Consider the following 14,236-nt stretch of genomic DNA (forward strand, 5'->3'; position numbering starts at 1 on the left):
GAGAAAACTACATGGGAGAGCACTCTTAAAAAGTTATTTAAGAAAATAATATCACTTATTCTTTATTCCATATATAGCAGAAATTTTTACAATATTAACACATTATAAAAATTATACAAAAGCTGATTGCCCAAATCAAGGGATCTGATATTTATCCTTATTTATCGTTTACCCTCTCTCTCCTCTTAGCAGTTTTAAAAATAAACTAATCAACAAAGCAAGGGGTCACAAAACTCTTCTTTTATTTACTTAAGGGATAAAAAATGAAGATTTGCTTATTAATTTTTTTCTCTCTTCTTAAAAAAAAAAAAACGTTTATAGAGAGATTTTCTCACAGTTCCTCAATTATACCATAATCGAATCCTCAAAATGTTGGATAATATCCAGATAAAGTATATACTAACTAAACCCAATTAGATAAATAGAATATACCATGTATTTTGAAGACAAAGTACATACAATTTTTATACCTAGTTAATACAATTAAATAAATATAATATACCATGTATTTTAATTGTATTTAGGTATAATAATAGTATATAGTTTTGTCTTCAAAAGACATAGTATATATATATACTCTAAAATTTATTATGTGGGGTAAATTAATTGTGATTTATTGGGGGGGGGGGGGGTGATGTGTTAGCAATGAGTGTGATTTAGGTGATGGCATGAAATTGAGGAAGTGTGAAGTCCAGGGTGCCTTGGTTATAGGAGGAGTTATTGAGGTCCTAATTTTTTGGATGGATTTTTAGGAACTGAAACGTTTGGAATTTTTTTAAACAAGATTCACGGTCTAGATTTATAGGTTCTATTAAGGGATGTAATTAATTAGCTGCTATATTTGTTAATCACGGATTGCTGCTAGGATTTTATAAAATTTTCTTAAATATTGCCTATTTGTGTTTTTGTCCCCTTATAAAATGCTATTAATATTCATCTCCAAGACGGACTGTTACCTCAATTAACTCAAGACGCGTATAAATCACATTTTACATTTGTGTTTTGCATATTTCGGGAATTCTCACTAAAATAACACACAATGTTTCAGTCAAATATCCCATATTTTGGGGGAAAACTGCAAAGACCTAAAAAGATAGTCCCAAATGTGGGTAAAAATAGAGATTTGTTTTTTATCTCAATAAGATTACAATACTGCGGTGCCAGTTTAGGTAAAACGGTCATTTGTATTATTTTTGTCAATAAGTAAAACGGTCATTTGTATATATATAAAATAAAATAAAAAATACAAAAGATAAACGACATTTTGGTTCTCTGAGATAAAAGGTGAAGATTGCTAGCTTTAATTGGGTAAATTTTTATTTTCCCGAAAATTCATGTAATAAGGTTTGACTGCAACGTTCAAACTATTACACAAATTAAGAAAGAGGGGTACATACATCTCTTTTAACAACATTGTGCTTTTATCATTGGAAACTAAAAGAAAAAGATATTCTATATAACAGGCAGCAACTGGTCTATCTACTAGAAATAAAGCTGCTTCATCTAAACAATGCCTCTCAACTAAATCTTGGCAAATATATATCACCAAACATAAATGCTAGTTCCCATACAACTGAAAACCAACCAACCAACCAACCAACCAACCACCCTCCTCCAATGACCAGGCGCATATTTCACTAGCTCTATTGATTAAAATAACAACTACTGTGCCTCAATCGCAAGCAAGTAAGGGTCCACTTCTCTTGTCCATATCGTTCCATATAAGCTCTATCTCAGTCGGGCAGCCCGGTGCACAAAGTATCCACATTCACACAGCGTCTGCGGAAGGGTCGCACCCCAAGGGGTGTGATTAGCATTAGTTGATGCTTCCATGGCTCGAACCCATGACCTATAAGTCAAGCTATCTCATTCCAATATTATACAAAACAAACTTACCTCTCCTTATAAATCTTGATAAAACTCATTAGAGTTTACATGTATAGAGCCTAAAACAATTTATCACTGCTATTCTTCAAGCTATTGCAGCCAATGTAATGCATACCAAATCAAGGCGAAATCTAGTTAGTGATAGCAATTCCAGAATTAGCAATACCATATAAAGCTTTGCCTGATAGTTATTATCAGATTGTAGCAAGACTCTGCTCTGGTTTAACCATTATCTTGACTGGTTTCCCGAGCTTGGATTTATCTTCCATTCGAGCAATTTCAAGAGCCCTCGCACAAATTGGATATCCCTGATCATCCCATGACTCCAGTATTACGCCAGAACCAATACAAGTTCTTCCGTCGTAAAAGGCTGCAAATTGTCCAGCTGCCAGACCCTGATCATCTTCAGATATCCGGACAACTGCAACTTCCTGACCGTGTTCATCAACTTCTATGACCAAGCTGCAGTTGTAAAAACCGGGACCATGACGAACCTAGAAAACCAGTAAAAACTGAGAATTTCGCTTGTATATCAACACCATATTACTCTGAATTTACAGCGCTGCCACGCTCACATTGCAAAATATTGAAAAAAACAACAGTACGCTCCTAAAATAAAAATAATCAAGCAAAAGAAAAATGAAATCCCAAGAAATTCAACTCATATCTCCACTAGTCTGCTATGTCACGTATATTATAGCCTTTGCTCTTTACAGCCTAAGTTCATGTTGAACATTCTTAGATACGTATAAAGGTGTCAATGAACTCAAAAAATAAACAAGAAGTTTAAAGGAGGAAAAAATAAAAGAAAGGTTTACCTTGCATTGAAGCTGACTGATTTGTCTAGGAGGTAACCCACTGAGCCATTTCAAGGATCCAACACAAAATAACCGTCTTTTCTTGTCAACAGAGAAATAATTTCTTGATACATATACGACATTGTTTTTAATATCTTTCTCCACAACATACCTACAAAGTAAGCAAAATATCTAATAAGTACATTTGAAAACTCATACAAAAGAACAACATATATTTGGATTGATGATTACTATAATTGCTCAAAATTCCTAAACGCAATGAAGATCAGGGCCATAAGATGACAATACGCAAGCATTTTGTTCTCTTTGGAGGGTGGATTATGGCAACTATCATCCGCCATATAATTTTGTTAATGATCAAGTAGCCATGTGCAGTAGGCGGTTAATAACACAATAAAAAACAATTGGATATAAGATAATCGAATTGCATAACTACTTGAGACCAGAGCTGGTCACATATATATTAAGAAAGAGCTAGTAGCCACATACCAGGGCCCTCCAGGAAGACGTAAACCTTGGCGTTGGCCAATAGTATAGAACCAAAAGCCACGGTGGTTTCCGAGATAATCTCCACTCTCTGCTTCCAATATAACACCTTCTGATTCTCCAATGTGTCTAGCGACAAATTCACTGAATTTTATCTGAAATTCCAAATGGAACTGAGACTAAGATCTTTTGGGGACAATTGAACTATATGCAACTACAAAAAATTAAGAACAAATCTTAAACTTTTTGGAGAAGTTTGCAATCTAACAGAATTAAGAAAGTGTATAGCTAAAATAATGAGCCGAGGGTCTATTGGAAACAACCTCTCTATCCTCACAAGTATGTTGTTGTTGTTGTTATAGCTAAAATAATGAATCTACGGCTAAAAGATTTGTCGTGTAGACCCTCTACGCAGAAGATGAAGTTTTCAAATGTAACTAGTCATGGTTATAGAACATACTTATATTACTCGTATTGGTGCATGGCAAAATATGAACCTCCACATCCCATTATAAAGCGTTGGCAGCTTGATATAAAATGGTTCAGATATAGCAAAAAGATTGTAAGGCCCACTTTGCATGGACAAGTTTAGACAATTACCTGTTTGCCGCAACAAATCCGGCAAGCTCATCTATTTTTGTTTAGCAAATAATGCTCATGAGTGATGGTTAAGAGAGCTACTTAACTGGTTATAACTTACCAGCAGGAATAGCTAAACTAGTTAGTAACTAACTTATTTAAGTTACTTCATGAGAATGGCATACGACTGTACCGACATCACCTTATACCAAAAAACAAAAAATTCATGTTAACTGTCGAATGTGCTGGTAAAACAGACCTTGCCAAGAAAGCATATTCCTTGCGAATCCTTCCTGTCTTGGTTTGGTAGATTAAATGATTTAGCAAGCATGCGAACTTCATCCTGTAGATACGTGACGAAAGATTAAGAGCAATTCAGCCTCAATGAAGAATTGAATTTTTCAAATGATCACATCCCAGTACGAAGGAGGGTAAAGACGATTCTCTCTCAGCAACATAATATTTGATCATTATAGCAACGATATTGTAAAGAAGTGATAAGCGTAATGAGAATAGTCTCACCTCACCTTTGGGATACATCCAAGTGGGAAAATCAGCCGTTTAAGCTGAGCCTGTGAGAGATGCGAAAGGAAGTAGGTTTGGTCCTTGACCTGAAACAACACCACTGCGGACATAAGAAATCAGCTGCATTGACCCAAAAAAGAGAATGAAAAACTTGGGATGAGGACGTGTTTAGAATACTAGGGAAAATCAAATGAAACTACAGAAATATCATGAACTTTAGAGTATAAAAGTTGCTTTTTATCGACAAAACTTCCAAAATACATAAAAAGATGAATATAGAAATGGAATTTCAAAGAATTTCACTCATGTGTTGTTTAATGTTACTGTGCACTAGACTAAGGAAGACATGGGATTTCTGAAAAGAAATTAATTATGCCAAGAGTAGGCAGGAGATTTTAAAGAGCCCTTCAATGCAAGTTTTCAGAAAAATGAAGGACAACACTAGCACAACTTGGTACACTCACAAACTAGGGGTATTAAATAGGAATGTCGGGCTAAATTTAGGCCAGTCTAAAAGGGTTGAGTCAATAAATGGCTGATGAACCAACCCGTCCAGAATTTTCTTGAATCAAGATGGATTTGGGCATTCGGCCAATTCGGGTAGAACGGATTATCGCTAAACCAACCCAACTCAAACCATTTTTTCATTTATTTATTTTTTAACCAAATCAAAAAAACTTTTCCTTTCTTTATAGAAGAGAAACTCAGTGTGCAAATGTATTTTATCAAACAGTCCATCCTCGTCTGCTGAACGCCTATGTCTCTTGCAAACAAAACTGCTTTTGATGGGAGCATAATGCTTAATTCCTGACCATATATATCTGCCTAAGTTAATTCAATTTCTCGTATGTTCATCCTTTTACCTAAAATCAAGAAAGATTCTTTCCCACCACTGTCATCTTCAAAATCTCCCCTTCTCAAGTAAATACATCAAACTTTGCAAAAGAAAACATGGAAACAGGCTCTAAGAAACATGTATAAGTATGGTAAAAACGTACTGTAAATACAAGTTCAAAACATTATATACACACCATATCCTTTGACAATTCTAAGACAGAAGGTTCATCCAGATGCTCAGTAAATGCGTGGACAATCTTTGCATAATGTCCAGAAGCAACAAAGTCAAATTCCATTCCACTAATGGCATCCATAAAAGCACCTGAAAATAAATTTTGCCATTTTCAAGCCAACGAAACTATAAGACAGCGGAAAAAATAGTGCATTGATAATATAAGATGACTGACCAAATTTTATTCTAGTATTACAAAGGACATCTGGATTTGGAGTCCTGCCACATTTGTACTCCTCAATGATATATGATACCTGAACATGTTAAACTTACTTATCAAAAAACAAACTAATATTACAACCGAGCTTTCATCAATAGCCCCTAGCTTATCTTTATATTACATCACATGAAGAAACCTTTGTAAAAAGAACCCAATAAACACGTAACAAAGTCCCACTCAATGAGACAAAGTTGGTAAAATGAGTAATTAAGCAGCTCAAAAGTAAACAGAAACATACCACATTATTCCAATATTCATCAGTCAAATGGACAACTTCCAATGGTACATCAACCTGAAAAGTTTGAAAACAGATGCTGTGGAAACTTAACTTGGAAATAACAAACTAACTATTGCAAGAGAACTTAAGCACTCTTGATTTAATCTTTTTCAAACTATTTGGTATTTGGTATGGTTATCCTTTATCCTTTTTCTTTTTTCCTTTTTCCACAGCCAGGCAGGAAGTTTTATAATCCTGTCCATTAACTACAGATTTAGCATTTAATTAACCTAAATCAGTCAGAGCTATAGAGATGACTGAAAGAAAGCAGCCGTGTCTACAATGTATCCAAATTCTGTTCCAAACGAATACATAAAAGAGAAATAACCTAGGAAATAAGATTGACCTGGTCACAAACAGCCTTTGCATATTTCAAGTCATCCTCCCATGGGCATTCAGACCAAAAGTTCTCAAAGTCTTCCTACAAAAGCGAAGGCAATACACTTTAGGAATTGTTTGATAAACCAAATTCGCTGCTTGAAACTAAAAAGATTAAGGGGTCGTCAATGTTATCAAAGGAGAAAAGTGCAAAAAAGCTAGAAGGTATGCAAAGTGCAAATAAAGTGGCCTTTAATGAAGAAAGGCAGAAATGGTGAAAAAATACAAATATGTATGTATAGACCAAAACTAATAATTATAAGCATGAATAACAAATATATGGACAAAGAAATTATAAAAGAAAAGTATGTGAAATATCAATTGTTTAGTCTTGCCTCTTCAATATGATATTCATTGGCAAGAAAAAATATGTTTTAGAGCCTCAATGAAAGCGCCGGTTAAGCATGGCGAGGCGAGGCAACGTGTTTTGCTAGGCTTAGAAACTAACCCCGATATCAAATTTCAGGTAGTCTGTAGCTTGTTTTAGACCACAAGTTTCAAAAAGTTTCTTATTTCTTAAATTTCGTGTCAATTAGCAGCAAAACAGCTGATATTCTTTAGCTCATACAAACTCAAAAGAAGAAAGTAAATAATTATGGGCCAAAGTAGTAAAGTTACATACTTGAAACCAAATCTTGAGATAAAAAGCAGTGCAGGAATGTCCAGCAGCATGAAGCAGTCTAAGAGCAACGCTGCTATCAACGCCGCCACTAACCAAAACCGCAACTTTGAGTGGATTCTTCTGTGGCATGGAGCAAGATAAGTATGTGGGGTCGAATTTCTCATCCACATAAGTCCTAATTGGGGATGAAACTGAAATGGGTTTTAGAGAAAACAGTCTTCTGGTAAAAGTTGGGTGCTTTTTTAGTTGAGTAAAAGAGTGGATAAGGGGGTTTTGGAAAGGGGAAAGGGAGAATAAATGTTTGAGAGATTGTGAAGATTGAAGGGTAAGAGGGATTGTTGACATGGTTGCCCTTAGCATTTCTGTTCGTTTGGGGAATGAGGTTCGTGAAGTTCTGGCTATGGCGGTTTTTTTGGGGGGTATACTAGCTTCAAAGCTTTTTGATATGGCTGCTGAGCTTTATAAGTGTTGTACACTGTGCAGGGTTGATTGTACAGTGCTTTGACATAAATTATATATTAATTATACACATATAATACCTAATTTAGTCATATATTATACTTTGCGACGCCTATTTTTAATTTAATTGGTTAGATGAACGTTTATTTTGATTAATTCTTCGATTTTTTTTCTTGGGTGTTGGGGGAGGATAATTGCATTAAAGACCCTAGTGGTTTTATAGGTTTAGGAATAAAGTTGAGATCATAATCAAATTGGTTGATATTGTGAATTGAGATTAAGGGTATGCACTTCCTTTACTCCAAAAAATTAATTGGCTCCTTCAAAATACAAGAATCAATGCATATTATTGTTTAGTGGAAATTATGACGTGATTTCTTATATTTTTCGTAATAATTATACGTACTTTAAAATTACATAAAATATCATGGTAAAGCTTTAATTTGTGTAGTTATTTTTTTAAATATATTAAACTTCAATTTGAGGAAACAATAGTCAAGCAAATCTTTTTCACAATGATGGTATTAGTGGTAGTTTTTACTAAACGTGAGAATAATGTCACATAAATTCGAGTCATTAAAAATAACTAGTCCATAATTATTATCGATGGATTTAATAACTCATAAAACTAGACATATGACATGCTATAACATGTAGTTTTGTTGATTTTTTGTAATGTTCTGTGATTCATAAATAATCTAACATAAATTTATGAAATTATTTTTAGGTTAGTGTTTAAAAGTTACTACTCAATTTTAAAAGAGAAATATATTTTTTAGCCGTTTTTAAAATAATATATATATATATATTGGTTAGCGAAAGTAATTAGTTTAAATGGACCATTTCCGTGTTATGCCTATTTTAAAATCCTTCATTTTTTCATAATTTGTGTCCTAATTGGTTTAGAAAAAAAGGCGCCTTCGTTTCCAAAGGCGTTAATATTTTATTAAGGCTATATATATATAGATGGAAAACAAACAAATAACCAGCTACTCTCTCTCTCCCGCCTCACTCTTCCCCTGAACTGTGAAACCCTCTGAGCTAGGGCTTCAATTTAATTCCTCCATAGAAATCCATCACTTAAGCTCAAACTCTTTTGCTTTCCGGTCTCACCAATTCAATCGATAGGGTATGTGCAACTTGCTATTTTGTTAGTATAATGCTGAATTATTTATGTTCTTATTTTCATGTTGTATATTACTGATCAATACCTCGATTACCAGCTAGTAAGGGTTTTTTATTTAAATGCTCTATATATTCTGCTCTATTTGGTGTATTTGTTGATGATATAATTTTTTTTTTTTTTTTTTTTTTATGTTTGTTAGCTAACTTGGAAGCTAGATTTTTCTTGAACTTACCTACTGAATGTGAGCAAATATGAAAGGCAAAGACGTCAATTGTCTTCGGTGTGCGTGGAAAGCGTATTGTTTGCTAATATGCATTTCAGTGTTCAAATTCTAAGGAGTGTATCAGTGTTTGGGATTTACTTTACATGGTATGGTTGAAATGGTTACCAGGACAGTGAAAAAGAGGCGATTCCGGGGAGTAATGTTAATAAGTTGTTCAGTGTAAAAAAGATTGCATATAGATGCAGTGGTGTTTTTATTTTATTTTTTTGGCTCTTCTTTTAGAATATAAAAGGGTGTATCTGGAATTGCAAATAGTGGGCAATGTGCATTAGGTTCCACTTTGCAAAGTAACATTCTATTTGACATGGATTGTTCACTCCTTGTTAACTTCTAACTCTTATCTGTATCATGATGCTACTTTGATACTAATCAAGTTGATCAATTCATAATTAATTAGCTGTAGCTGAATAACATTCATGGTTGAGTTTTGAAGAAATATTCTTTCTATAGATGCAGGCCAAATTTTATCTGCGCGCTTATTTGCATGTTGCATTTTATCAGGTTTTCAGAGTGATAACCTTTATTTTAATTTTGTGGCAAAGCAGGTCTGAAGGAGCAGGTCCAGCAGCAGCTGACTCAAAAGCCCAACATGATGAGAGATATTACAGACGTGCCTCTTGTTCAGAAGTTAACTAATACTCCTGCTACTTGTTCTGAGACAACCGATGATCCTCCCGCTCCCAATGCTAATCCACTTCCGAATCCCTTGGCATCAGCTGACCGTAAGCTTCTACCTTTACGTTTTCTAACTGTCTTACCTGTAATGCAACTTTTGTTTAGCATGGTTTGTCTAGTAAAATATTTCAAAGTTAGCATAATCTTCTCAGAATTTATTAATTTTTTTTTAATCTTTATGTCATAATATGGAAAATCTAAATACGTAGTATTATCAAATGCCTTTGGCTAATCAGAAGCTAATGTCTTATTTATGCAGTGCACTTTATCATAATGTTATGATTGAAACTTTGTTATCTTGCTTTATTTTTATTGCTATTTCTTGTTACTCTATCATAAGTGATCGTCTTGTAATTGTCATTGGACATGACCGTGTAACTAATGTTCCATTAGGTACTGCTGTTGTTAGTATTCCTGGTTCCTTTGTTATCTTGCTTTATTTTTATTGGTATTTCGTGTTACTCTATCATAAGTGACTGTCTTGTAATTGTCATTGGACATGACCGTGTAACTAATGTTCCATTAGGTACTGCTGTCGTTAGTATTCCTGGTTTCGCATGGACGCGTGTGTGTGTGTGTATTCTATGCTAGCAAATATTAATCCTAAGTTTCTTTTCTGTTCTATTTTGTTTCTGCTATGTATTCTATGCTAGCAAATGTTAATCCTAAGTTCCTTTTCTGTTCTATTTTGTTTCTGCCTTCCCTTGTCAATTTACTGGTGCATTTTGCTTTTGCTTAATATGTTTTCTTTCCTGCTATTTTCAGTATGCAATTCTTTCAGAAAACAATCCAAGGCCAAAAATATCAGAAAGCGTCCTACGCTTGAAGAGGGGGAGAATGAAGATGCAGAAGGTGAAAGTTCAGTCATATATATGAAGAAAAAGCCAGCAATTGCAGATTTTTCTACTGGACCTCCAAAGTGTAACAAGGCCCCTCTTTTTTATTTTGAGTCCCCAAAGGAAATTACAGTTCAAAATGACAGTAGAGCAACAGCATCTTTAGAAACTGAGACTGAGTTCTCTAAAGATGCTCGGGCCATTCGAGAGAGGGTTCTGAAGCTGGGAGAGGAGGCTATAAAAGGAAAATCTAAGAGCAGCGCTGATCAAAAACTATACAAAGGGATGAATCAATACACTGATTACAAAGCTGGTTTAAGAAGAGAACATACAATTTCCAGTGAGAAAGCTTGTGGCGCGCACGGTCCTCTTAGGGCTTCTGCCCACATCAGAGTTTCAACGAGGTTTGACTATCAGCCAGATATATGTAAAGACTATAAAGAGACGGGATATTGTGGATATGGGGATGCTTGCAAATTTCTGCATGACCGGGGAGATTATAAGTCTGGGTGGCAGCTTGAAAAAGAGTGGGAGGAAGCTGAGAAAGAGAGGAAAAGAAAATTGGCTATGGGGATGCTCGATGAGGATGGTGAGAATGCAGAGAAGAGCGATGAAGATGATGACAACTCCTTACCATTTGCTTGTTTTATCTGCAGACAGCCTTTCATTGATCGGTCGTGACCAAATGCAAGCATTACTTCTGTGTGCATTGTGCATTAAAGGTAATTTCATTGACCTTCTTTTGTTTGCTTGATCATGTCATAGAATCTGTGAACGACAACCCCTTTATGTACCTAGTCCATTTCTCTTGTTTTGAACCTTTTCCTCTTGTTTGAAGTGACAATAGAGTTTATTCCCTCCCCCAACCCTAATCACCTGAAAAAAGGAAAGCCAACAGAGTGGAAATGTGAGATGGTTTTAAAGGACTTTCTTGGTGCCTAATGCCCTCAATATGCCCTTTTCCGTTTTTCTTGCTAGTTTCTTAGCTATTCAATGCAACTAGGGACATGAGAAATTTTGTATATCTGATGTAGAGGAGATATTAGCACTAGGATATAAAAGTAGCAACTACTTGGCAGGAGTTACTACTGAAGCAAGCAGTACCTTTTTTCTTAAGTAAAAGCTGCACCTTGTATTGGTTGGGCTTCTGGCAAACTATAGAGACTACTGCAATCAATCTGAGCTACAGTCACCTCGCACACACAACTTAATTATTTCACTTCTATTTTCTACCGTGTTTGATTGCAAGTTAAATTTTTTGTTGTTGTTGTTGCTGTGGTTAACAGCACCATGCGAAGAACAATAAGTGTTTTGTATGCAACCAGCCAACCCTTGGGATATTCAATACAGCACTTGAAATACGCAAGAGGATGGCGGCCCATGGAAAATGATGGATCTTCTGCTTAGGATAAAAATCAGAGTTTCAAGCACTTCTGTGGGCACTCTGCAAGAGCGTGCAGCTTTGCTGTTCTTGATCTGCAACAGTCATTGTCTATTTTGACTTACCACGTAAATATGCTAAAAAATTCCTGTCAACCCAATAGGCTTTCTTTGGATTCTATAAAAATTTCTAGGAACTGATAGATTTACGTTAGTTAGCAAATTGTTAGCTCCTTTCATGTGGTTAACTATTTTGACGTGGTTCTGATATTAGTTTCCAGATTTGGCGTGATTAGAAAGAATACATGGTGCTGAACTGTAGATAATCAATTTTATGTAAGTAGCTGTCAATAAGTTTTGATTTGTACATGTATTGCAATGTTATTCTTGGTCGGTGTTTTAAAAGGTGGAGACGTGAGGCAGGACGATTTACTCCATAAAGGGCTGGCCATAAGCCCCATGGAACTTTAAATTCTTAATTTATAAATTAATAAAATAGCTTAATAACACGAAAACTATCGAAAGCACATTAAATTTTTTAAAAATTTAAAAAGGATTGAAGAAACTCGTAGAAGATAAAATATCTAGCATGTTTTTACAAGTATAAACAATGTAATAGTGTTTAAGTCATTATGAGATACAAATCTACTATAATGTCGTTGTCAAACAATCAAAAAACTATAGTTTCTTAAAAAATATGGAGAAAACTACCTTGTATGGCCGGCAAAAAATATTATTAGCCCAAAGTTTTGCACGTAACCTGAAATGTCCAGTCGGATAAAATTAATATCAAATTGTAGCCCCCATCGAATAAAACCAACGGATAAAAGACAAAAGTAAATTTTGGTACAACGTTTTATCTTCCCTAGATATTTTTTGCGAAAAATGGCCAAAAATGCCCTTGAACAATTTGAAATAGCTCAAAATGCCCTCTGTTTGATTTTGGTACTAAAAACATCCCTGTCGTCTATATTTTGGACCACAAATGCCCTTAAACTGTTAGTCTTGCCATTGAAGGTGACGTGGTAGTCCAGCTAGGTTAGATTTGCTTACATGGCCATCCACCCAAGCAATCCAACATGACAAAATTATGTTTTCGGAATTTTTTTTAAAATACAAAATCAACACTTATTCCGAAAAAAGTAAAAAATTTCCGGAAAATTATATTTTTCGGAAATTTTTACTAAAATACAAAATCAACACTTATTCAGAAAAAAGTAAAAAAATTCCGGAAAAATTATTTTTTTCGAAAATTTTTATTAAAATACAAAATCAACACTTATTCCGAAAAAAGTAAAAAAAATTCCGAAAAAATTATTTATTTCGGAAACTTTTATTAAAATACAAAATCAAATCGCTATCAGAATCCGGGGGGAGAGATACTTCTTTTTGTCTATAATACCACTTGTTAGGATCAAATCCTTGTTATCAGAATCGCTATCGGTTTAAGACAAAATCCTCAGTTTAAGAAAAATAATCCCAAAATATTTATTTTTCGGAATTTTTTTACTTTTTTCGGAATAAGTGTTAGATTTTGTATTTTAATAAAAATTTCCGAAAAACATAATTTTTCCGAAAGTTTTTTACTTTTTTCGGAATAAGTGTTGATTTTGTATTTTTTTAAAAAATTTTGAAAAAATAATTTTTCTGAAAAAATAATTTTGCCATGTATTGCTTGGGTGGATGGCCATGTAAGCAAATCTAACCCAGTTGGATTGTCATGTCACCTTCAATGGCAAAACTAACAGTTTAAGGGCATTTGTGGTCCAAAATATAGACGGCAGGGATATTTTTGGTACCAAAAATAAACTGAGGGCATTTTGGAGCTATTTCAAATAGTTCAAGGGCATTTTTGGCCCTTTTCCTTTTTTTCGTTTTGTGAAAAAGGCTCGAGAAAGCGTCCTTGAAAGGGGGAATATCTGAAAAAGTGTTAGCGACCCCATACCAAATTATTTTATCTTTCTCACGTATCCCGCTTGACTTTTTAATTTTTCTATATTTTTTTACTTTTTTTCTTCAATTCTTTTAATTCTAACACTTTTTCTCTCTCTTATTACTTTTACCTTTTTAGTACTATTTAAATTTATTTCTTACCTTTTCCTAAAATAGTATGTGATTTTACATAGACACTTATTAGACTTAAAACAATATTTATCTATCAGCTATTTTTATTTAATTATTTTCCCTCTTTGTTTGTCGGTTATATTTGTCCGTTTAGCTATTTTTGTTTGATCTTTTTTCTCTCTTTGTATGAGTATTTTTGGGGAGTTTTGTCTAAGTACCTAAAAAAAGTTGTCAATAACAATAACACACTCAGTGTAATCCCATATTATGGGGGTCTAGGGAGGGTAAAATATACGCAGACATAAAAAAAATTATCGAGATTTCAATTTAAGTCTTAAGAAAAATTCTACGATTAATCCTACGATAATTGATGCTTGGGGTGATAGTAGAAGAGGTGAGATTTTTAGCCATGTTCTGCATGTTGCTGATGGTGTATGTTGGTGGTATGGTAATTTTTGTGAGGATGTGAGATGTTATGGTTGTAACGACCCGACCGATCGTTTTGGGTATTACAGGCCCGTTCCTCCATTTACTGCTCAATTTATGTCTTAC

General features: G+C 34.3%; 1 protein-coding gene and 1 pseudogene across 2 annotated transcripts; one reads left to right on the forward strand and one right to left on the reverse strand.

Annotated features, from left to right (window-relative positions):
* Positions 1 to 1,379: 1,379 nt before the first annotated feature.
* On the reverse strand, positions 1,380 to 7,289 carry LOC107802744 (uncharacterized). 2 transcript variants are annotated; one of them, XM_016626301.2, is made up of 11 exons: positions 6,862 to 7,289; positions 6,208 to 6,282; positions 5,823 to 5,876; positions 5,540 to 5,618; positions 5,327 to 5,454; positions 4,298 to 4,381; positions 4,030 to 4,113; positions 3,195 to 3,346; positions 2,706 to 2,856; positions 2,054 to 2,381; positions 1,380 to 1,779 (listed from the first exon to the last, which is right to left on the reverse strand). In XM_016626301.2, the coding sequence occupies exons 1-10, from the start codon at positions 7,219 to 7,221 to the stop codon at positions 2,082 to 2,084; spliced, it is 1,467 nt and encodes a 488-aa protein (XP_016481787.1). In that variant the 5' UTR covers positions 7,222 to 7,289; the 3' UTR covers positions 1,380 to 1,779; positions 2,054 to 2,081. The 2 variants fall into 2 exon arrangements, with proteins under 2 accessions (XP_016481787.1, XP_016481786.1); XM_016626300.2 differs by having other exon boundaries at positions 1,380 to 2,381.
* Positions 7,290 to 8,278: 989 nt separating this feature from the next.
* On the forward strand, positions 8,279 to 11,765 carry LOC107802740 (zinc finger CCCH domain-containing protein 1-like; annotated as a pseudogene).
* Positions 11,766 to 14,236: the final 2,471 nt, after the last annotated feature.

This window comes from Nicotiana tabacum, chromosome 9, assembly GCF_000715075.1.
Source record: "Nicotiana tabacum cultivar K326 chromosome 9, ASM71507v2, whole genome shotgun sequence".
In the NCBI taxonomy this organism is placed as follows: Eukaryota; Viridiplantae; Streptophyta; class Magnoliopsida; order Solanales; family Solanaceae; genus Nicotiana; species Nicotiana tabacum.

What these genes read in the sequence shown, in the direction of transcription:
- LOC107802744 (XM_016626301.2), bottom strand. Translation starts at nt 7,221, where the DNA reads ATGCTAAGGGCAACCATGTCAACAATCCCTCTTACCCTTCAATCTTCA. An exon ending in ATCTCAAGATTTGGTTTCAA is followed by an intron (nt 6,283 to 6,861) that starts GTATGTAACTTT and finishes TCGCTTTTGTAG; the next exon opens with GAAGACTTTGAGAACTTTTG. An exon ending in TCAGTCAGCTTCAATGCAAG is followed by an intron (nt 2,382 to 2,705) that starts GTAAACCTTTCT and finishes CTGGTTTTCTAG; the next exon opens with GTTCGTCATGGTCCCGGTTT.